Raw genomic sequence first — 24,498 nt, forward strand, 5'->3', positions numbered from 1 at the left:
AGCAACTGAAGGCAGCTGCCGTTAAGTCTTGGCAGAGCATTTCAAAGGAGGAAACTCAGAATTTGAAGATGTCGATGGGTTCCAGACTTCAGACAGTCATTGACTGCAAAAGATTTTCCTCCAAACATTAAATATAATTGTTATAATCATAGTTATGTTTGTTTTTCCAATTACTTTTGAGCCTCTGAGAATGGGGTGACTCTATATCCATGGCTGTAATTCCTGAACAGTTAATGCCATATTTTTATCCAACCGCTTAAATTAAAGCTGAAATTCTACTCTTCCATCACATCTCAAATACTTCATGTCAAATCCACTGTGGTGGTGTACAGGGGCAAAATTACAAATATTGTGTCACTGTCCAAATACTTATAGACCTAACTGTATATGCTAACACTTGACAAATTGTATTGTACATATTATAGCAGAGCAGAGTGAAATTAGCACTGTGTATGAACACATAAATAGAGTCAATTCCCTTAATCAATCTCATGATAGTCATGAATAACACCTGTAACCATAGCCATGTTTAGTACACACCAAAGACGGCAACTTCAGCAGCTTTGGAAAATGTTTTCATCTCACTTGATCATTGTACAAAAGAGAGTGGCTGTCACATTGTGGCATTTGGGTGCACTTGTTGAGTACCAAGTCAAGTCAAGAGTACCAGACCTATTCTTTCTGTGTGCTTATGTTATAGGTATAATGATGTGGCCAACTACTAGTTGTCCAATGCCATTCTGGTACTTAAGGTAGAAATCAACTGAAATGCAGTTGTCATTCTCTTTCAAAATGAAACTGTGTCTGAACTTGATTGGATTTAGCACTTCCGTGAGGGTTGACAACCATAAAACTGCTGTGTCAATGTAGCCAAGTTAATTCTATTTGTACAGCCCAATATCACAAATTACAAATGTTTCTGAAGATTTCTCTCTCTGAGAAGATGTGACATGTATGGCTATGGCCAAGCAACTAATAAAAACACCTTGTGGAGTTAAAATAACTGGTGTCACTTTTTTTGCAGCCAATAATATTATTTTTCAGCTACTGGCAATTTGTTTCACAATGAACTTAGCACTTGTGGCTGCAAACATTTACAAAGCATTCGAGTGCTAAGAGTTTTGCCAAGCAGTGAAATTCCAAGAGAATTATTTGACTCAACATTTCTAAGGAGGTATTCCAAATGATAAGGCTAAATCCATACCAATGTTACATTAAGGGGGTAAATAATACAGTGTGAATGTGACAAAGCAAGTGGGCTGCAGTGAACTGGAAGACTCATTGGTATTTGTTAATATAATGATGTGCTGTAGTCATACATTTTTTACAACAGACCTTGTCAAACTTGACCCTGAACTCTCGCCCACACTCAAGTGGAGTGGTGAAGGCATCCAGGTCTTGACCCCAGAAGGCAAAGAACTTCTCAATGCGGAGGCTGCGCAGGGCATAATAGCCTGCATTACGGATCCCATACTTCTGACCCACCGACATCACCTCATTGTACACATGCAGTGCATACTGGTGGCGGTAGAGAGAAAAATAGTTAAGCCATGAGGTCATATGGGAAGGAACAGCCATAGTTACTAAGGTTATCCTTACTTTGGTTTCCATAATAACGCTAACTCCTTGTTTATGAAGGCTACTGTGAGGAGAAATACACGTTTATAATGAAAGGTCAAAGTAAGAACATTAAGATTAATTTGATCTTAGAATGCCAGTGGATAAGTGAATGCTTGCTGTTGTGTGACCATGTCAATCAAGCTCAATGAATAAAACAAATCATACTGATACTCTTAGTTTCAGGAAAAACTGAACAGCATACCTCTAGGACTTATCCCTGAATATTTGGACAATCTATAATTTCTATATGAAACCACCGACTTAAATGTTTTATTTTTTGTGCAAGTAATTTTTATGTACTATTTTGAGCTTTACTTGGACTTAAAAGCCTACATCCACCAACTTCTATGGTTTGTGTTCATTATGTTATGTAAGCTAAACAAGGAGATGATTAATCAGCAATGGTCCAGATTTTCCATCTCCAGACTATCATGCAGTTTATTTCCACATCTAATTTTAGGGCAGTAGGTACATTCAGTTTTCTGAAGTAAAGCAGTTGTGACCTAACCTCACAAACAAAACACAAGCAAAAAAAAAAAAAAGAAGAGGAAAAAAAGTGAGATCCAACCTCTATAGGAATGTATAGCATGAAGCCTGGCTCCCCAGTGTGAGTCATGCTCATCACTCGTATCCCGTTGGCATAACCCACGCTCATCTCCTGTTGATACAAACACACACATGTGCATACACACAAATACAAAAAAATGGACAGGGCTTATATTCTATTCACTGACGGTATTTTGTGCCCCCTGTTGGTAGAACAGCCATGGTGTTCCTTTTGCTGGTGGTTTCTGTTTTAAACAGGTTTTTACACCTGCAAACTTGATTATGGTCTAACTTCCTACCTTACAGAACATTGAGGGGAAGTGGTCAGGTGTCATGGACACATAGGACAGCTCAGCAAGGACATCCATGGAACGAGGGCCAATCAGATTCAAAGCTGTAAGTGGGTTGAAGACAAGGATTAAAAACTCCACCAAAAGACCTTCAGACTGCCAAAGTTATAGCAGATAAAATCACCGTAATGCCAAGAATCTTTCCTTTCCTACCCAACAATCACTATATACAAGGTCTACAGGTACATGAGTAATTTTAGCTGGTTAGAAAAAAAAACCCAACAACACTCAAGCAGGTTACCTACTATCATTTGGAGGTTGTATTGTATCTTAAAAATATAGTTAGCTGGTAGAATAGTGAAAGGGATTGAGTTTGAGAGGTACCAGCCATTGTGACTATTGGACCAAAGGATGGTCAGCTAAGTAATAATAATTATCATACTACTTGGTGTCAAAACACACAGAATGTGCATACTCTCTTGTATATTTTTACCTTTGAAGATATTGGTCACAAAAAATATCTGTACTTCCACATATGGTGCAGAAAAGTGACTTTCTCCGAAATACTGGGGTTCATTTTAATGCTATCTGTTAGTTACACATTTAGCTACACATTTTGCTTGACTGCGGTCAAAGGATGACGATGAATGATGATGATAGTTACACAGGCTTTCCACACTGAGGACTTGAATTCTAAAGAAGACGTGCTAAACCCTAAACTCTCAAGATGTATCAGTGGGGCCTGGCTTCACGGGAACCTGTGTACTAACAGCTTCCCTCTGCTGAAGACTACATTACACACCAAACAAGAGGCATCAAATATCTAGAAAATCACCGGTAATGGTTTTGCACAAAATTGTTTTTTTTTTTTTTAATCTGGTTAGCAAGATAATAGATCAGTTAGGATTCAAGTATGTTTTCTAATGGTTTATAAATGAGCACCACAGTGTATAAAAGCTAGACAAAAGGGATCAGGATAGGTTTCCATTTATGAACCCTTGGACAAGGGCCAAGTTGGTCTTGCGTAGTCAAAGTAATGTTAATACTGATTCTTACGGTAATGTTATAGTAAAATTAAGTAGTTTGTGTGGTTATAGAGAAATATTGACGGTAACATGAGTAAAATGAATAGCAATCGTATCGTTTGTGCTATAATAATAGCAAAAGTCACAAATTTGTGCTAGTGTTGGTTTGTACTGTAATAGTAAAATAACAGTAAGACTAATGTCAACATTAATGGTAATAACGTTTACTTGTATTACTGAAGTAACAGAAGCAAAAATGTGGCATTGCTCTGTGTTCTACAAGTAATAACAACGTTAACAGTGTAAAATTAGGCATTGATAGTAATAGTGACTATTTTTTCTGACCTGTGTATTTCCAACTGACATCCTCTAGGTGAAGGTGCGGGTCATCGGGCATGTATTTCTTGATCCAGGACCAACAGTGAACCTGCTGATCAGTAGGAGAAATAATGAAGAAACTAGAGGGGGAAAAAAAGGAAAAGGGAGAGTGGAGGACAGAAAGAGTGAGAGAGCAGAGGGGAAGGGCAGATAAAGCAGAGGATAAATGATGTGACCATGTGATGTTCTGTGAATCACGTGTTTGCTCTGAATAAACAAAATTACAATGTAAAATTTTTTTGTTTCTGCTATAGGTAGCTACTACCCCCTAACATTCTATGATGGGGGTTTACTTTTATTTTTCAAGATGACTGTTGGTACATCAATTACTTCATACAGTAAGTGATGGCAGAGGGCTGCAGACAGACCTGTTCTTACTGAGTCGGACAACGCTGCAGTCATTCTCATAACCACCCCTCTCATTCAGCATGCCTGTGTGGACGATGTGTCCCACCGGAACGTCCAGGTCATTGGCACACAGGTGCTGTAGCAGCTCCAATGCCTGGTCTCCCATCGACTGAGACAGAAGAACAGGGAGGTCAGACAGGACTTGGGGAGCAGGCCAGAAAATATTTTGTCTGCAACGGGGGCTGACATACCCTACAAGCCACCAGGCTATATTGTGTTATTTTACTAACTGTAACTTCAAAATACATAAAGAGACTTCCACACAATGTTTGACAGAGTAGCAAGAAATTATTATCACTTAGTTTTTGGCTGGTGGTACATGAAACTCAGGGTTCATACACTCTTTCACCAATGATTTTCAATGACTTCTCCACAACCTTTAACTGAGTTTCCATGACCAAAAAAATGACTTCATTGTTCACGGAAAATTATTTATTGTAGAACCAAATAAAATTAGGTTTGCTTTTCAAACACGTGGTGCCTCTCTAAAACAAATCTTTGCAGTGTATTTCCTTGTATTCCCTTTAACAAAATAAATACATAATACTTATATCTACAATGAAATAAAACAATTCTCCCAAAAACTAGAGATGGAATATGTGTCACTCAATAATGTGAAATAAATTGTAAACAGTTTCACAGCAAATATAAAAAAATGAATAAAACACACTAAATAAATCTCTCTTGCGATGCTGTTGAAGATCATCACTTTTGGGACAAACAGAAGATCATCACTTTTGGGATGAACTGAGGATCCTTGGAACTGTTCTTCACGGCCTCAAAAGACTTAACCTTAGGATCCGGTAGATCACCCTTACGCACCATCTCCACGTAGGTTGTCATGTGGGGCCAAAGCTTCAATGCTTGGTCAGACACCAACATTTTCAAGCCAACGGTGTCTGCAGAACTTGAGCATCACAGTGCTGCATCCAGTGGTGGTGACCAAGTCCTCATGATGAGCGGGACAATCACGGAGAAGCCAGTATCGCCTCAGGAGTGTATGCTCAATGTCCCAGCCGGTAGCTTTGCATTCATCTCTGAAAACGTTGTGCACGATATGCAAATCGCAAGATCCAATGTTGAGAAGTGATTTGTTCACCTGCTTCTGCACCTCTTTCTGTATTAGTTCAGATGCTTTTCAGTTCACATTTGGCCCATCCATAGACAGCTGGATGAGGTTATGAACGCCTGTCTCAGACAGCACTTCGCTTATATTTTTGACGATATCAACTGCAGTGGAATGTCCCAAAAATTCTAAGCCAATGTATTTAGTCTTAACCTGTGCTCCTTCCCACAGCCTCACATGTAAATCCATTTGTTTAGACTGAAAGTTGTGGTTTAGACTCTCATCAAATAGCACTACATATGCCATTTGTTGGGACACTTCTGCTAGTAAAAGACTCTTAAAATACGGAGCAAGCCCAAATGTGCAGACATCTGGCTGTCCGGGAACATGGCTGCGAAAAGACAGCTTGTGTCCTTGGATGACTTGAATGAGTAGTGCGAATTCATGATTTTTAATGCCTACATTATCTCTGCTTTGAGGACTTTGTTTTTTGTTGAAACATCCAAAGTTGTCTATTTGTTCATTGTTGAAGCTGCAGCAGCTTTGCTGGATGTATTTGATACAACAGCGTTCATAAACTCACTGATGGGAATTGCGGTGCCAGCAGTAGTGGCCGTTGTCTCATGCTTTTCCCCTTCATATAGCTAACAGGCACAGCCTCACCCATAGTCGAAATATCAAATGTTTTACAGCACACCTTACATTTAGCACGTTTTAGGTCAATGTCTTTTGCCAGCCACAATTGGTACTTATCCTTATAAAGCCACGCATTATTGAAGCTGCACTTCCCTGGCATGTTGGCAGAGCAGGTTTACCACCTGCTACCTTAGCGCACCGGAGGGCTAGTGGGCGGGCCTGTAAGCACAGACTGAAATAACTTCTAACACGCCACCGAAATACCATGATGGTTATGTGCCAATCAAGTTTTATTTTTTTATGCTTGGATTAATTAGTAATTACATTTGATACAAATTTAGCTATATTTCCATGACTTTTCCAAAACTTTAAAGAAAAATATATATTCCGTAACTTTTCCAGGACCTTGAAATTGCATTTCAGATTTCCGTGACTTTTCCAGGTTTTTCATGACCGTACACTGCATTTTGGTGTTTTTTCTTAAAAATTATATTCCAGTACTGGAATAGAGGCCTGCACAAATTTGCACAAGACTGATGACAATTGATGCTGATGAGGCATCATCATCTTCATAGTAAATCTTGACAATTACTTTGTAATGCTGAAAGAGGGTTTGCGCTGGGACAAAATGTTGGTAGATCTGGCCCTTAATGTCTTGTGGGTCCCCTGATGCCCAGAGTCGGATATTTTTCTTTTTCCTTTTGAGCTGAGTTATATTAAAGCTTCTTGAGGCTTCTCCATCTTACTTGCGTAGTATGCATCACATCTATGCAACTCATCCATCCATCCATTATCCAAACCGTTTATCCTGCTCTTAGGGTCGCGTGGATGCTGGAGCCTATCCTAGCAGTAATTGGGCGGCAGGAGGGGAGACACCCTAGACAGGCCGCCAGTCCATCACAGAGCAATTCATAATGTTGTGTATTCTATCAGATATACATATTTCCTCTGGTGTTGACTGAATACATACTCCCAACAGATGTACTTTAGCTTGAAATGCCTTGAAGTTGGGCTTTTGATGACTATAACTAGGCCGTAAAATAAACTCCGATCAAAAAGCCTAATACTGGTACAGCAGCTTAATACATTATTCAACAAACTTGGCCAGTGAACTGAGCAGGAGAGAAAAATCACATAACATCACCCATCTAACCATTCCTAGTGAGAGGCATGCTGCTGGCAGCATTATGTTGCTGTTTTCAGCAGCAGGGACTGGGAGAGAAATTAGGATAGATTGAAGAATGAATGGAGCCAAATTCAAGTGAGTTCTTGAGGAGAACCTGCCTCAAATTGCAAATGCAGGTTTTGGGTGAGCGTTTAACCTCGTGAGGACAAGTATCCTATGTCTAGTAAATTAGTCTACTTTAACAGCCACTTCGGTAGGTAAGCAACCATCATTTGGAGGTTATTTTTCTTTTCATTAAGTTATATTTAGTTGGTGTATTAAAGTAGTTGATTAATCTAACAAGCTATCTACCACCATGGAGACAATGACGTTAGTTCACTACCTTAGACAGTTCTGTATTGGAAAACTAACCATAATAATGTAAAAATATGCCTGTTGATGGTGAACATGGCATGTGAAAGCCAACTATAATTTCACCTATTGAAATAGTGCCATATCACTCACACTCAGCTCAAATTTGGTGAAGGAGGACATGTCGATCACACAGACGGCCTCCTTGCAGCACTTCACCTCCGCTCCGACGATGTCAAACCAGTCAGGCTTATAGAAGGTCTTACTCTGGTCCAAAGACAGCAGATCTAAACCCCCCACACACACGCACACACAAACAAAAATGATTTTGGTTAAAAAACCTAAATGCCCCAAAATGTTTTTACATGTGCTTGAGGTGGAAAAGTTAGCATTCTGATAAAAAGAGCATGCGATGAAAGGTGATGGAAACTAAATTTTCAAATAAATGATAACGTTATATGGCCATAGTAAATTGTCCCTAGGTATGAATGTGTGTGTGTGTGTATGTCGGCCCTATGTGATAGTCTGGTGGCCTGTCCAGGGTGTCTCCCTGCCTGCTGCCCAATTACTGCTGGGATAGGTTTCAGCATCCCCGTAACCCTGACAGCAGGATTAGCGGTTCGGAAAATGAATGAATGATAACGTTATAGGGGATGGCATGCAAGTCTTAAACTCTCCATTTCTCTCCCTTGGGAGTTAGAACTTGTTAGCTGTTGTCCTAGTTGTTATTGAACAACCATTGTCACCACTCTATTGATGATTTAGTCTTGTTGCACACAATCATGCTGTTCGCACAACACTAGTTGATGGAAATTCACACCGATTTACATTGTCTTTTGTTGACTTTTCAAGAAGGTGCTTAAAATTTGCCCAACATTTAGATGGGAACATAGCTAGTAGCTCTAAGCTTTAGTTCAGTCATAAGACATTACAGTCATTCTCATAGTCACAGCGAAGGGGACCTTCTTTGATATTATTGCCATAAAGAGCAGTGGACTGTTTGGATAAGATGTATGGGGTCAGGTACCTTTCCCAGCAGGGACAAAGTATTTTGCCCTCTCAAAGCCGTGTTTCTCCATCCAGCGAGCTCCCTGGGTGTCCAGCCGGTCATAAAGAGGACTGGTCCTTAACTGACGCCCCGTCTGAAAATCCCAGCGAGGAACCTTCAGCTCATACAGCAGAGCTGGATGAGGCAGACAGACACACAAACACACTTTCACAAAAAGCGGCACTTATTCAAGCTGTTTACAAAATGAAACCTTTTTCAGTTTCTTGAAAAACTCACATTCAAAATATTTTTGATTTACACCTCCGAATAACATTTGATTATTGGCTAAAGTCTTGTTTTGTAAACTCCTGAAGTTTGCTAAAGTCTTGTTTGGATAAACTCCTGAAGTTTGCAGATGAACCTGCATACCTCTTTTTAAACCAGATGTGCAATACAAATGTACAATTGTAAAGACACATACAACTGCTATATAATGGTTACAAATTATTATTGTTATTGTTATAACACAAGTATATCTTATAGTATAATTATATAATACATAATCGATAAATAGTATTTATTTTAGTATATATTATTAACCAAACCACTGAGGATGCACAAGCCAGTGCATTCTTAGTGCCAGTCCCAAGCCTGGATAAATGAGAGGGCTGCGTCAGGAAGGGAATCCCGCATAAAATCTTTGCCAAATCAAATATGCGGATCATAAATAAGATTTCCATACCGGATCAGTCGAAGCCCAGGTTATCAACAACTGCAACCAGTACTGTTAGCCAGCAGGGTGCCAGTGGAAACTATGCTACTGTTGGGTGAAGGAAAAGCAGAGGGGGAAGGCATGTCTAGAGGCAGTGAGAGAGGAGGAAGGGTAGGAGTGTGGAGGTGAGAGTTGGAACTTTGAATGTTGGCACTGTGACTGGTAAAGGGAGAGAGCTGGCTGATAAGATGGAGGAAAGAAAGGTACATATACTGTGTGTGCAAGAGACCAGGTGGAAGGGGAGTAAGGCCAGGAGCACCGGAGGTGGGTTCAAACTCTTCTACCATGGTGCGAATGGGAGGAGAAATGGGGTAGGGGTAATTAACTCAGTTTCCCCTCAGGGATAAATAAAGTATTCTGATTCTGATTATTCTGATTCTGAAGGAAGAGTATGTCAAGAGTGTGCTGGAGGTGAAGAGAGTGTCAGACAGAGTGATGAGTATGAAGCTAGAAATCGAAGGTGTACTGATGAATGTTATCAGCGCATATGCCTCGCAAGTTGGGTGAGATGGAAGAGAAAGAAGAATTCTAGAGTGAGTTGGATGAAGTGGTGGAGAGTGTACCCAAGGGGGAGAGAGTGGTGATTGGAGCGGAGTTCAATGGGCATGTTGGTGAAGGGAACAGAGGTGATGAGGTGATGGGTAGGTATGGTGTCAAGGAGAGAAAGGTGGAAAGACAGATGGTGGTGGATTTTGCGAAAAGGATGGAAATGGCTGTGGTGAATACATATTTCAAGAAGAGGGAGGAACGCAGGGTGACGTACAAGAGTGGAGGAAAGTGCACAAAGGTGGACTATATCTTATATTTTAAGGTGTGATTTGAAAGGGACTGGAGACTGCAAGGTGGTGACAGGGGAGAATGTAGCTAGGCAGCATCGGATGGTGGTCTGTAGGATGACTTTGGAGACCAAGAACAGGAAGCAAGTGAAGGCAGAGCCAAAGATCAAATGGTGGAAATTGAAGAAGGAAGACTGTTGTGTGGCATTCAGGGAGGAGTTAAGACAGGCACTGGGTGGTAGTGAAGAGTTGCTGAATGGCTGGGTAAGCACTGCAGAAATAGTGAGGGAGACAGCTAGGAAGGTACTTGGTGTGTCATCAGGACAGAGGAAGGAAGACAAGGAGACTTGGTGGTGGAATGAGGAAGTACAGCAAAGTATACAGAGGAAGAGGTTGGCAAAGAAGAAGTGGGATAGTCAGAGAGATGAAGAAAGTAGATAGGAGTACAAGGAGATGCAGCGTAAAGCAAAGAGAGAGGTGGCAAAGGCAAGGAAAAGGTGTATGATGAGTTATATGAGAGGTTAGACACTAAGGAAGGAAAAAAGGACTTGTAACGATTGGCTAGACAGAGGGACCGAGCTGGGAAGGTTGTGTAGCAAGTTAGGGCGATCAAGGAGAGATGGAAATGTGCTGACAAGCAAGGAGAGTGTGCTGAGAAGGTGGAAGGAGTACTTTGAGGGGCTGATGAATGAAGAAAATGAGAGAAAGAGAAGGTTGGATGATGTAGGGATAGTGAATCAGGAAGTGCAGTGGATTAGCAAGGAGGAAGTGAGGGCAGCTATGAAGAGGATGAAGAGTGGAAAGGCAGTTGGCAGTTAATGACATACCTGCGGAGGCATGGAGATGTTTAGGAGAGATGGCAGTGGAGTTTTTAACTATACTGTTTAACACAATCTTGGAAAGTGAGAGGATGCTTGGGGAGTGGAGTAGAAGCATACTGGTACTGATTTGCAAGAACAAGGGTGATGTGTAGAACTGTAGCAACTACAGAGGTATAAAGTTGATCAGCCACAGCATGAAGCTATGGGAAAGAGTAATAGAAGGTAGATAAGAGGACTGGTGACGATTAGCGCACAGCAGTATGGTTTCATGCCATGAAAGAGCATCACAGATGCGACGTTTGCCATGAGAATGTTGATTGAGAAGTACAGAGAAGGCCAGAAGGAGTTACATTGTGTCTTTGTGGATTTAGAGAAAGCATATGAAAGGGTGCTGAGAGAGGAGGTGTGGTATTGTATGAGGGAGTCAGGAGTTGCAGAGAAGTATGTAGGAGTGGTGCAGGATATGTATGAGGGAAGCATGACAATGGTGAGGTGTGTGGTTGGAATGACAGATGGGTTCAAGGTGGAGGTGGGATTACATCAAGGATCAGCTCTGAGCCCTTTCTTGTGTGCAATGGTGACAGACAGTTTGACGGACGAGATCAGGCAGGAGTCTCTGTGGACTAGGATGTTTGCGGATGACACTGTGATTTGTAGCAAGAGTAGGCTGCAGGTGGAGGAGAGCCTGGAGAGGTGGAGGTATGCACTGGAGAGAAAAGGAATGAAAGTCAGTAGAAGCAAGACAGAATACATATGCGTGAATGAGAGGGAGGGCAGTAGAATGGTGAGGATGCAAGGAGTAAATGTGACAAAGGTGTATGAGTTTAAATACTTGGGGTCAACTGTAAAAAGTAACGGGGAGTGCAGGAGAGAGCTGAAGAAGAGAGTGCAGGCAGGGTGGAGTGGGTGGAGAAGAGTATCAGGAGTGATTTGCGACAGAAGGGTACCACCGAGAGTTAAAGGGAGGGTTTACAAAGGTTGTGAGACCAGCTATGTTATATGGTCTGGAGACAGTGGCAATGATGAAAAGACAGGAGGCGGAGCTGGAGGTGGCAGAGTTGAAGATGCTAAGATTTTCATTGGGAGTGATGAAGAAGGAAAGGATTATGAACGATTATATTAGAGGGACCGCTCAGGTTGGACTGTTTGGAGACAAAGCAAGAGAGGCAAGATTGAGATGGCTTGGACATGTGTGGAAGAGAGATGCTGGGTATATTGGGAGAAGGATGCTGAATATGGAGCTGCCAGGGAAGAGGAAAAGAGGAAGGCCAAAAAGGAGGTTTATGGATGTGGTGAGGGAAGACATGCAGGTGGCTGGTGTGACAGAGGAAGATGCAGAGGACAGGAAGAGATGGAAACGGATGATCCGCTGTGGTGACCCCTAACGGGAGCAGCCGAAAGTAGTAGTAGCAGTTAGTATATATTATATTAGTATATAATATATAAGCATAATAAAGTTATAGATATATAACATAATATATAAACAATATAATATATAAGCAATATAATATATTAGCATAAGTTATTAATTATTCAGCCATAACAAAACTGTATAGCTGTGACATACCTGTTGTGCATACATACATAACTCCCGTATTCTATTTACTATTTCATTTATATATTTATTTTTCTTTGTGAGTGATCTATGCAAGTACTAGAAGTTGCTGTAAACCAGAGTCAAATTCCTCATATGCATAAGCAAACTTGGCCAATAAAATTGATTGTAATTCTAATTGTACTGCAACAGACCACACAGACAAGGTCTGGCTGGTAGTATTTTGTATCTCATTAGTATTCTTTATTAGCATTCTTTATTATTATTTAATTCTTTATTAGTATTCTTTGAGTGGTCGGTAGACTAGAAAAGCGCTATATAAAATGCTATCCATTTACCATTTATTCTCAAATAAAGAGGAGTAATCCGCATCAACTAATGTAAAACAAGGTAGTATTGATCTCCACAAGAACCATCATGTCCACTGACAAAGTGCCTTTGTGTGAGGCATCCTTACCTGCTCATTATAAATTGTTCTAGATTACAAAGTCCATGCAAACTTATAGTACGTACGCATGACTTCCATCACACGGTGTCTAAGGAAGGTGCGGCTGCTCTGCAGGTTACCAAAGCGTTTGATGTCCAGTGGCCAGACGTTGGCTGTGGGGTAGCCATAGGTCATCCATTCTGCCAAGTACCTGCACACAAAAACATATACCAGGTGAGGTTACACAAGTAATCCAAAAATATCAAAACACCAATATCTGCAACTGTGAAATCAAGGACTTTTCACTCCTTGGTAAAGAAGTTTTATATGACTGCCAAATAAGGTGCTGTAATGCTGGGGAAAATCCCTGAGCTACTTTTTGTAGTGGAACAAAAACATCTCCAACTCCCAAGCCTACCAGTGCAGAGCAGGTTGGTGTATCTTCCTCCATCCAATTCTTAGCTGAGCAATCACAAATTATTCTGTTTTGTTTAAACATGGGCTGGGTTTTGGGGAAGTCACTATGTCGACTGTTAATATTTCTCTTACAATTAAGTGACTTAAATTAAATTTGTACCATTTTGAAAAATCCCTTCATGTGACAAAATGATATTTTAACTTAAATATGAAATACTGATAAAAGTTATCAAATTTTATTCAATACTAGGGTTATAATAATTCGACAATAACACAATATAATAACATAACTTGAGTTTCTTAAATACTTAACAGTGAAAATTCAGCTGACAACTCCCCCCCCCCCACACACACACACACACACAGTACACACTGCCTATATGCATCCTACTCTTTTTGTCCACTCAAATAACCCACCTGTTCACAGCCAAATAACTCAGTCAAATGAAACCATCCTTACTTGCCAGCCCCTCCAGCAAAGGACAGGCCAGAAGAGTTCATCCCGGCCAGGACATAGTAGCCATGGACTCCTGGGGTCTCTCCCATCAAACAGCGCATGTCTGGGGTGAAGGACTCAGGACAGTTGACCAGCTGGTGGATCTCTGCCGACTCCAAACTGGGCATCCTTCTCAATAGTGCGTTGAGCATGGGCTCTGGTAATGAAAACATTTTCTATTAAAAAAGAAAAAAACTAATCTTTTTTACAGATCTTTACTTATTCGAACAACATTATTATTAATAATGTCTGCATTGCGTATATAACCTCTATAACAGGCATCATGTCTTTATTCCCCCATTGGTTAAAGATTAAACCCCGCCCGGCTTCCTTCCCTTTGTCCCTCTCTCAGATTTTCTAAACTGCCTAATTAAAAAATGTGGCAGGACTGCCAAGTCTCATGTATAAATAATAATGTGATGGTTTATGGATTCCCAAGGGGTAAGTATTTTTGCTTCCCCCACTCCACAGGATGTTTAGTGCACAAGGACAGCAACATGACATCATCCCTGAAGCAGGTATAGTAGGATTTTGGTGTCTTACACTAGGACTCTTTGTAGTGGTATGATGAGTCAACTGAATTTAGTTCTGGCTGTCTCAATGAAACCCTAGACAGCGCATAGGTAATCCCAGCATGCCTTCTGAGAGCACTGCAAAGACAATACAACGTTTTCACATCTGAACCAATAACAAATAAGGTCATACTAAAAGGACTGTAAAGGCTCCCAGGGAATGTGTGAAGTACATGTCTGTGAATTTTCTCATTCATCCAGGTCATGGTTATCCAAAGGAGTTGAATCAAGTGCAACTGGACTTGGTATATATCCGTGAAGTACAATGTAGTCTGAGATTATTTCCTCCATAATGGTTTAGCCCAGTTCACACTAGGTTACATTTTTACATTGTCCCAGTTTAATTACAGTTTCAGTTCATGAGAAAAAACCAAAACATTTTGGACATGCACTCCCTCCAGAAGAACTCACACATGGATTAAAACTTCCAATGCCGACCGAGGACAACTGAACTCCAACCACTCAACCAAAAAACAAAAAAAATCTAATATTAGACATTAGTTGTATATAATTCTGATGATCACATCATATAAAATGACAATGAATACAAATAAAATATGTGTAGAATTTCAAACAGAGTCAAAAAAATTTTCTCCTGGCTTTTCCCAGGTGTTTTGTCCAGTTATAAAATGCCAGTTCACCAGGATTATCAAATTATTTTTTCATTACTGTATATTAATTCCAGTGCTGTGTAGTCACAGGCAAAGCACTGCAACAGACATTGTCCCACAGAAGGGTGTGAGGGCTTGGCCTGGGCCAAGTCAAAATGTACTAGCAGGAATTACACTTATTTGAAAATGTTAACCATCTAATATGTGGTGACACTTAAACCTGCACCTGTCAATGAATGTACAGCACACTGTTGGCTGCTGACACACAAGGTTCCACACACTGTTGTACATACAAAAACAACACACAAGAACCTCTTTTTGGCTTCGGCATCCTCTGACCAGATAGCTGAAATGACTTTGTGCAGGCTTCACGGGCTGTCAGACATCATAATAGCGCACCAGCAAACCCTTAACACACAAACACACACTGCAGGACTGCAACATGGTCTGCTGACTTGACACCTACAGTTCAACCTATTATTTTGAAAGTTGCCAACCAGTGTTAAACTGTCCTAACAAATCTTGGGTAGCTTAAAATTAAATATTCTGTGAATCTGTTACTGTAATCCACTGCTTAGACAAGCGGAGAGGTGAGAACGATCCTTCAACAGGACCTCGGTTCAAGATCCTGTGTCGGCAAGCATATGTCCTGCTTAATCTGAACCTGCCTGCCTCATCGTTCAGAGTCACTGGGTCACAGAGAGCAATACCGACCTTGTCAAAGTATCCTTGAACAAGACACTTAACCTACCCTTTTTATTATAAGTCACTCTAAATGAGAGCACCAGCTCCATGTGTACATTTACATTTATGATATATAGTTTATTCACAAAAAACATCCATTTTGGGAAAAAGGACTCAGGTTATGTAAAAGAGGAAGATTCTAAATCAAATGAGAATTCTCATTATTCTGCTTGATGATTATTGATGACAACTAGTCATCTCAATGATTCGAGAAACACAACAGTTTAATGACACAACCACTCACTGACGAAGGAGATCAGGGTGGCTAAAAGAAGCTACACTGTAAAGCTGATAAACAGGTGTTCAGCCAACGACCCTGCGTCAGTGTTGAGCGGCCTGCAAGACATCACAAACTACAGAAGACTATCCCCTGAGGACCTGAATGTCTTCTACTGCAGGTTTGAGAGGGACAAATTCGCACCACTCACCCACTCCCGCCCAATGACGACAGCCCCCATCACACCTCTGGCAACCCCCCTACTCTCCGTCCCTAATACTCCGGCTGCACTCAAGATATGTGTAGAGGATGTAGCCAGGTTTTTCAGAGACAGAAGACCACGAAAGCAGCAGGTCCAGATGGTGTCTCCCCATCCTGTCTTGAAGCCTGTGCTGACCAATTGGCTCCAAAATTCATGCTGATCTCTGGAGCTGTGTGAAGTTCTCTCCAGCTTCAAATGCTCCACCATCATCCCAGTCCCAAAGAAGCCCTCCATCACAGGACTGAATGACTCCAGGCCTGTTGCTCTGACATCTGTGGTCATGAAGTCGTTTTAACGACCAGTGTTGGCTCAACTGAAAAACGTTACAGGACACCTGCTGAACCCCCTGCAGTTTGCCTACCAGGCAAACAGGTCAGTGGATGATGCAGTCAACATGGGACTGCACTACATCCTGCAACACCTTGACTGCCCAGCAATATATGCAAGGATCCTCTTTGTGGAGTTCAACTAGGCATTCAACACCATCATTCCAGAAATCCTCTCCTCCAAGCTCTCCCAGCTCACTGTATCCCTTGCTATCTGTCAGTAGGATCACCAGCTTCCTGACAGGCAGGAAACAGCAGGTGAGGCTGGGGTAGGTCACTTCTGGTATACGGATAGTCAACACTGGTGCTCCCCAGGGATGTGTCCTCTACTCATTGCTCTTCTTCCTCTACACCAATCACTGCACCCCCAAGGACCCAGCTGTTAAACTCCTGAAATTTGCAGATGCCACTGCGGTCACCAGACTCATCCAGGATGGCGAGAAGTCTGCATATTGGCGGGAGGTTGAGTGGCTGGTGCTCTAGTGCAATCAGAACAACTTGGGAGCTGAACATGCTCAAGACTCTGGAGATGACAGTGGACTTTAGAAGACACCCCTCAGCACTGCTCCCCCTTACAATATCCAACAGCCCTGTGTCAACCGTGGAGCCCTGCAAGTTTCTGGGAACTACCATTTCCCTTTGTGGGAGACCAACATCAACTCCATCCTCAAAAAGGCCCAGCAGACGACGTTCTTTTTGCGGCAACTGAGGAAATTTGGTCTGTCATAGGAGCTGTTGTGCCAGTTCTACAACACAGTCACTGAATCTGTCCTGTGCACATCCATCACGGTCTGGTTCAGAGCAGCAACAAAACAGGATAGGAACAGACTGCAGTGTAAAAGACGGCAGAAAAAAAATCATTGGCACGCCCCTGCCCACCCTGCAGGACTTGTACATCTCTAGAACCCAGAAACAGGCAGACAGAATCAGCACAGACCCCCCCCCCCCCCTTCACACACACACACACCCAGGACACAGTCTGTTTGAACTCCTACTCTCTGGCAAACGCTACAGAACAATGTGCATCAAAACCACCAGACACAGGAACAGTTTTTTTCATCACAGGCCATCTCTCATGAACACTTAATAGCATGGTGCAATAATGGACACTTATGTAAATGTAACACTCTGTAAATAGCTCACTCTCGTCAAGATGTCTCACCTACACATCTACGATGTGCACTGCCTCTTTTTAAACTAGATGTACAACACAAATGTATAATTGTAAATACACATACAACTGCTGTATACTAGTTACAAATTATTATTATAACATTTGTAGACATAGGGTGGGCCACTGGATGTTGACACTGCACTGTCTATTCCACTGAGAGTTCAGCAATTGTCACTGTTTGTCCCTCACAGGACACTGTATTCTGATATGTGTTCCATGAGGGATGCCATCTGGCCTTTGTTTGTTTGACTACCTTGTAAGGTAAGCATGGTGGCCCACAGCATCCCTAAGATATTTAAATTAAAAACACCCATCCAGTCCATCTGTTCAGCTGGTTTGTTAATTTAGATGTCGAACTACATTTTGGTGTGATTTTGAGAAGTGGGCAGCTGTGATTTCTATGTGAATATTGGCCGTAATGTTTGCTAGCTTGCAGTGTACCACTGTAGCGCCCACTCAGTGGAAACGGTGCATGGTGAAGAGTTAGCTTTTCAGTTGTCTTGTTATATATCTTCTGTCATTTAATTTACTTTTACACTAGATCATATGTTATGAGTGTCTTATTTAATTTAAACATGCATTGATTTGTTATTTTCAGTGTTAGATTATTATCTTGCAAAAGAACATGTTTTCTGAACTTGGAGCTTGTTTGACTACCTCGTAAGATTATGGACCAGCAGCTGTTGTCAGCAAATAAAGTGTCATCCGGTCTCAACCACAATTCAGAACCCACGTCTGGTGCTTCCTTCTCTCCGCACAATACCCCACTACACACAAAGAAACACAACGCAGAGTCCCAGCATGTGTAGAGAGGCTCCAGCACCAGTGGGTTATATACACACACACACACACACACACACACACATATATATATATAATATAAGCTTAAAGTTATAATATTAGTATAAAATATAATATACAAACAATAAGCATAATACGTTATTAATTATTCAGCCATAACAAAACTCTGTATAGTTGTAAAATACCTGTTGTGCATACACAGTAAAATCCTGACTGTTAATGTTACTTCCTGGGTGTTAATTTAACTCTGAGAGTGTACAAATGGACTCGAAAGGATCCATTTGTACACTCTCAGAGTTAAATTAACACCCAGTTTTTTACTGTGTACATACTTACCTCCAGTATTTTATTTATTATTCCATTAATTTCTTTTGTTTTTGTTCTTTTTTTGTGAGTGATATATGCAAGTACTACAGACTGCTGTAAACCAGGGTCAAATTTCTCATATGCATGAGCACACTTGGCCAATAAACTTGATTCTGATTCTGAACACCTTTCAGAGGCTCGGTTGGGAGTTCAACAGTAAACTAAAAATAGATACAACTCACTTCTACTATGAAACCATGACCTGGATTCCACCCAGGATTTGAAAGGAGTTTTGCAGCTGCGAGGTTCTTCAATGACCACATACTGATTCTTCTTCATATGTCAAATCTGTTGCACCTGAGCTTTCCATAAGTGCCAGCTGCTGGCATGCTACTTGCATCAAATTCAAAACCTTGACGCTTGCTTACAAAACAGCAACCAAAATGGCTCCTGCCTATCTAAATTTCCTCATTCAGAGTGTCTGGCACTTCCACCACAACGGGGCCCTAAGTCACTAGCCAGACTTTTCTCTTCTGTAGTTCCCTGGTGGTGGAATGAGTTACCAAACTCCATTCGATCCGCTGAGTGCCTCCCCATCTTTAAGAAGAAGCTAAAGACCAGCTCTTTCACGAACACCTCCACGCCTGATGGTATTAATAAAAATACATAATGTTTCTATGCACCCTATGCAATGCCTTTGTGCACTCCCTTTGCACTCTGTGCACACCTATGTCCAATCGGACTTCAACCTAGTTTTTTGGCACTTACTTGCGTTGTCTCCTGACTAGATCCTTGCTAGTGTTGTATTAACTCTCAGATGTACGTCGCTTTGGATAAAACCATCTGCTAATGAAATTGTAACATTGTTCTCACTAAAGTCCAGCCGGCTACTTTAATATATTAATTTTTCATTCTATCAAAATAGTTTTGATAAACAAGTTGCAATTCTCTGTGCTTGTATATTTACGACCACTAGCCTCCGCTTCAAAACAATGCAAGCATGATGACAGAGAAATATGCCTATCTGTCTATCGCTCCCGCCCCAACATGCTCTATATGAATGTGTGTGTGGGCGCGCTCAGCTGAATATTAGCAAAATAATTGATGACAAAAAACATTAAGAATTGCATCGATTGCACAGACAGAGGACATCCTCATTAGACAAGCTACTTTAGAAAACACCCATGGCACCAAATTGATGACTGCACAGTAAGTATTAAAAAGTCCACTGAAAGCGCGGCATTTTCCATGTACGCCACACATACGTTTATGGGTTTAATGAATGAATGAATGATCCTTATTTACATTGCACTTTTTATAGCAGAGCCATCTCTACAACCCATTGCAAACACATTTGACAATGTTTCATTTCATTTTTTAAAGATGTCTGCCAACCCTCCCTCTTTCTACCCCATGGCATCTCATCTACCGCCTCCCCCTGTTTCCTCCCTTACCAAAGTGGTCCCAGTCCTCCTGCATGTTTTGGATTTCCAGCTGATTCCGGCCCTCTGTAAAGATGGGTTTGGGGTTCTTCTCAAAGCCACCTGACAGCAAGCCTCCCTGCCAAGGACGCACATAGATCCTTCCATCCATATCCATGACCACTGGAGACAAGATACACGTCAGTTAGACCAACTCGGGACATCTATTAGCCTCAATCACTTACCGGCAGGATAGTTTCTTTGAAAACTTATTTTCTAAAATTCTCATTAGGGTTGACAGCAGTGCTTCCTAAATAGTCATCATCTGACCCCTAAACATAAAGCAATGCTCATGTTTAAGGTATATAGGTACAAATGGTGACCTTTTACACCAAGTGTTTTTTTATTCTTCTTGCTATTTGACAGAATAATTATTGGAAGATGCTGGGATGATGCAAATATTACACAACACAAAGGCAAATTTGCCTTTGTGTTGTGTAATACTTGTAATATCTTAATATTGTGATAATATTTTTATTGCAAAAAAAGGCACATTTTGCCTTTTTGTTGTGTAATAAATCAAAATATTAGGCTCATAATACAAAAAAACAGCAATATGATCATAATAAAAAACTTTTTTTGAGATTTTATATATAATATGTCAACCCCTTGGAGGAACCCCAACATAAAAGTTTATAAATCACTGCTGTACAGGATATGGACGGGCTATGAAACCATCTCCAATCAATACTACTTCCACTGATAGACAAATGGCACTAAAATGTCCTCTAGTCACAGTACAGTCTAGATCTTTTGTAGCCAGGGGTCAGTTCAGGTGAGCATTTTTATATAAATCAGAAATGAAGAGGGGTGAAAATGGTCACCAGCCAACAGTTAAATGCTGCTAGCATTCATCCACAGCTGCAAAGTGTGCATTTGAACAGCCATAACTAATCATCGTATTTTTTTTTTTCTTTGCCCAGAAAAACAGTATTTTGAACCTACCAAATTTTGGAATCTCTCAGCAGTAGAGCCCTGCATGTGGCAAAAACTCAAGCCCTAGCCCGGCCCTGACCCATGGTGTTCAAGCCCTAGCCCGGCCCTAGCCTGACAAAGTCTGCATTTTTTCAGTCCGAGCCCGACCCGAGACTGACACCAATATCATTTTAAGCTCTCTCTGATACACGTAAATGCACACACACACACACACACACACACACACACACACACACACACACACACACACACATGCCATGGTCAACTGTCACGTGTAATGCAGACATACATGTGTATGTATAATATTTATAATATAATCAATATAACAATATTTCAGAAAGTGGCCTATGTGTTCTCTGCACATATATGGGAAGTCAAACGAGCCCGAGTCCGACCCCGATCTATATTTAAAAAAAAAAGAAGAAGCCCTAAATGACTCAGCATGTTGGGACTTGTCGGGCTTGCCAACCTCTACTCAGCAGTGCCCACTAGATGGATGAATGTTAGCTTCCTGCCCTGGTGGTGAGCAAGTTTAATGAGTGATATTGCCCGTTGATGAAAATATAGAGGGTGAGTGGTGTTTGAGACCTGGTGTGCTGGGTGGGAGGGGTTCCTGGAGAGGTTTGGTGAGAAGGTAGAAGTGTTCACAGCCGTGCAGAGGAACCGACACCTTCAGCTCACTAGCCTGGCCGAGCTCATAAGCCCACTGTAGTTCAGACACAGAGAGAGAGAGACTGCTGACAAACTGGAAACGTCTGCAGGATGCTCTTAAAACAGCGGCTATATATATATTCTTATGTACAAAGAAGGGATGAACTAGGCATACTACCATTTCTCTAGCTTATCTCATTCCATCTCATTATCTCTATATATAACTTTCCTTTTAAATTCTCCTGCTCTTCTTTCTATTAGGGCTGTCCCAAATACCTTTGAACATCGAAGCTTTGGTACGACTATCAAGCAAAGAACTGAAGCCCCCCCCCCTCCCTCCATACACTAGTCACTGCTCTACCCTCTTTGCTGATCTGGGGAGGGCTGCAGACTACCACATGCTTCCTCTGATACATGTGGAGCTGCTTCTTTTCACCTGACAGTGAGGAGTTTCACCAGGGGGAAGTAGCGCGCGGGAGGATCACGCTATTCCCCCGTTTGCCCTCCCTCCAAACAGGCACCCCGACTGACCAGAGGAGGCACTAGTGCAGCGACCAGGACACATACCCACATCCGGCTTACCACCCGCAGATACAGCCAATTGTGTTTGTAGGGATGCCCGACCAAGCCAGAGGTAACACAGGGATTCAATCCAGCAATCCTTGTGTTGGTAGGCAATGGAACAGACCGCTACACTACCTGGACTGAAGCTTTTCTTGAGGGGGCAGAGACACAACATAAGCCGTCATATACTTTCTTTAAACTTGCTTTTATTTATCTATTTATTTATCTATTACAAACAGCTCTGTTGAGTAGTCCATTCCAATTGGTTAAATAAGGCATTCTGCGGTCTGTTATTTCTTAATAGCAGACTATTCTTAGGACGCTTGAGTCAGAATGTGAAACCTGCTTCACACCCAGTGTTTTTAAAAAAAAAATAATTTATTTCTAGTTTTTCCCCTTATCCCACCCGATTAACCCAAATGACATATGGCCGGAACTCTTGTCGAATAACTCCCCTGGCTCATGTTTCCACAGGAAGGAGATAGTCGTAACACCAGCTTCCTTCAAACTTGTGTTGGCTGCTCTCGCCATTTTACACACTGAGGCCTCGCATGGATTGCATCACCTTCAAGCCGCGAAGGAGACGTAGGGAGAATGCTTTCGGTTGCTTGGCTGCAGGCGCCCGGGTGGGCCAGAGGGGTCGCTGGAGAACGACGAGTGCCCGAACACTACACCGATCTACACCCACTATCTCTCAGGTAAGGGTGGCCTAATGAATGCCTTACCCCGCGGACGCTCTGGCCGTGACCGGTTACGGAAAGTCTGGGATACGAACCTCCCAGCCACATGACGAGCGGGTTGCAAGAACGGCACACCCAGTGTTATTACTCAGCACAAAGTCTGGTCAGTTTGCTGCTTTAGGCTAACATGCTAATTTACTTGGCAACACATTTTGAAATGTTCAATTTAAAGAGTAACTAAACCCTAGAACATTTTAGTGAGCTTGCTGACATCTATGGGTTAAAAACCATGTGAAGCCTAAAAAAGTATAAGGTTAAAGACCTGGGTGCTCATTTATAAACACTGTGGATGCACAAAAGAAGCCATATGTCCCTGTCTAAGCAAATTCTAGGATTTATTAAAAAAAAAACTTGACGAGAGAATGTGTAGTCCTCCACGGAAACTCTAACCCATGCATACCCACATAAACTGGAGAAATGAAAAACTGCGACTCTGAAGGCAGAAGGGTGAAACGCGAGAAACTGTGTGAAATTGATACCGCTGTGCAAAATGAATCGAAATATTACCTCTCACGTATCATTTATGAAGAGTTCATTTGCAAAAAGGATTATGAAAGCCATTCTTATAGTGAATGAATACTTGTTTGATTGATACTGCCTGGGGTGCACATAAAAACATGATAAATACAAATGGAGATGTCTGTTTTTGCAAAAGAACCCCTCAAATATGTTTTGTAATTATTAAACAATGCTTGCGTGCTATGAAATTTATGCTCATAAATAACGTAAACAGTAGGACAAATTATAGTTACACTGATGCCATTTTTGAAGCCTAAGTCGGGCAGATACGAGTACATAGTTTCATATATTGTTATCATACATTGATCAGCCAAAATATATATATATATAAAAAACACTGACAGGTGAAGTGAACAACATTGATTATCTTGTTACAATGGCACCTGTCAAGGGGTGGGATATATTAGGCAGCAAGTCAACAGTCAGTTCTTGAAGTTGATGTGTTGGAAGCAGGAAAAATGGGCAAGCGTTAAGATCTGAGCGACTCTGACAAGAGCCAAATTGTGATGGCTAGACAACTGGGTCAGAGCATCTCCAAAATGGCAGGTCTTATGGGGTGTTCCCAGTATGCAGCAGTCAGTATCAACCAAAAGTGGTCCAAGGAAGGACAATCGGTGACAGGGTCATGAGCACCCAAGGCTCATTTGCTCCCCATGAGCCTTTGCTCATGGGGAGCAAAGGCTAGACCATCTGGTCTGATCCCACAGAAGAGCTCCTGATGCTCAAATTGCCGAAAAGTGAATGCCGGCTATGATACTTAGGTGTCAGAACACACAGTACATCACAGCTTGCTCAGTATGGGGCTGCATGGCTGCAGATCGGTCAGAGTGCCCATAATGACCCCTGTCCACCACCAGAAGTGCCTACAATGGACAAGTGAGTGTCAGAACTGGACC

At 41.6% G+C, this 24,498-nt stretch overlaps 1 protein-coding gene across 1 annotated transcript in view; it reads right to left on the reverse strand.

Moving 5' to 3' along the window:
* The window catches only part of pdpr (pyruvate dehydrogenase phosphatase regulatory subunit), a 45,446-nt gene that overhangs the window by 12,217 nt on the left and 8,731 nt on the right, over positions 1 to 24,498 (reverse strand). Inside the window, exons 7-17 of the mRNA XM_056278388.1 lie at positions 21,717 to 21,834; positions 20,166 to 20,315; positions 13,663 to 13,855; positions 12,872 to 12,996; positions 8,474 to 8,629; positions 7,600 to 7,733; positions 4,228 to 4,376; positions 3,827 to 3,939; positions 2,466 to 2,560; positions 2,189 to 2,278; positions 1,336 to 1,518 (exon numbers count right to left, since the gene is read on the reverse strand). Of these exons, the coding sequence (XP_056134363.1) occupies positions 1,336 to 1,518; positions 2,189 to 2,278; positions 2,466 to 2,560; positions 3,827 to 3,939; positions 4,228 to 4,376; positions 7,600 to 7,733; positions 8,474 to 8,629; positions 12,872 to 12,996; positions 13,663 to 13,855; positions 20,166 to 20,315; positions 21,717 to 21,834 (1,506 nt within the window). The remainder of the gene's footprint in view (positions 1 to 1,335; positions 1,519 to 2,188; positions 2,279 to 2,465; positions 2,561 to 3,826; positions 3,940 to 4,227; positions 4,377 to 7,599; positions 7,734 to 8,473; positions 8,630 to 12,871; positions 12,997 to 13,662; positions 13,856 to 20,165; positions 20,316 to 21,716; positions 21,835 to 24,498) is intronic.

The sequence above is a fragment of the Lampris incognitus genome, chromosome 4, assembly GCF_029633865.1.
Source record: "Lampris incognitus isolate fLamInc1 chromosome 4, fLamInc1.hap2, whole genome shotgun sequence".
In the NCBI taxonomy this organism is placed as follows: Eukaryota; Metazoa; Chordata; class Actinopteri; order Lampriformes; family Lampridae; genus Lampris; species Lampris incognitus.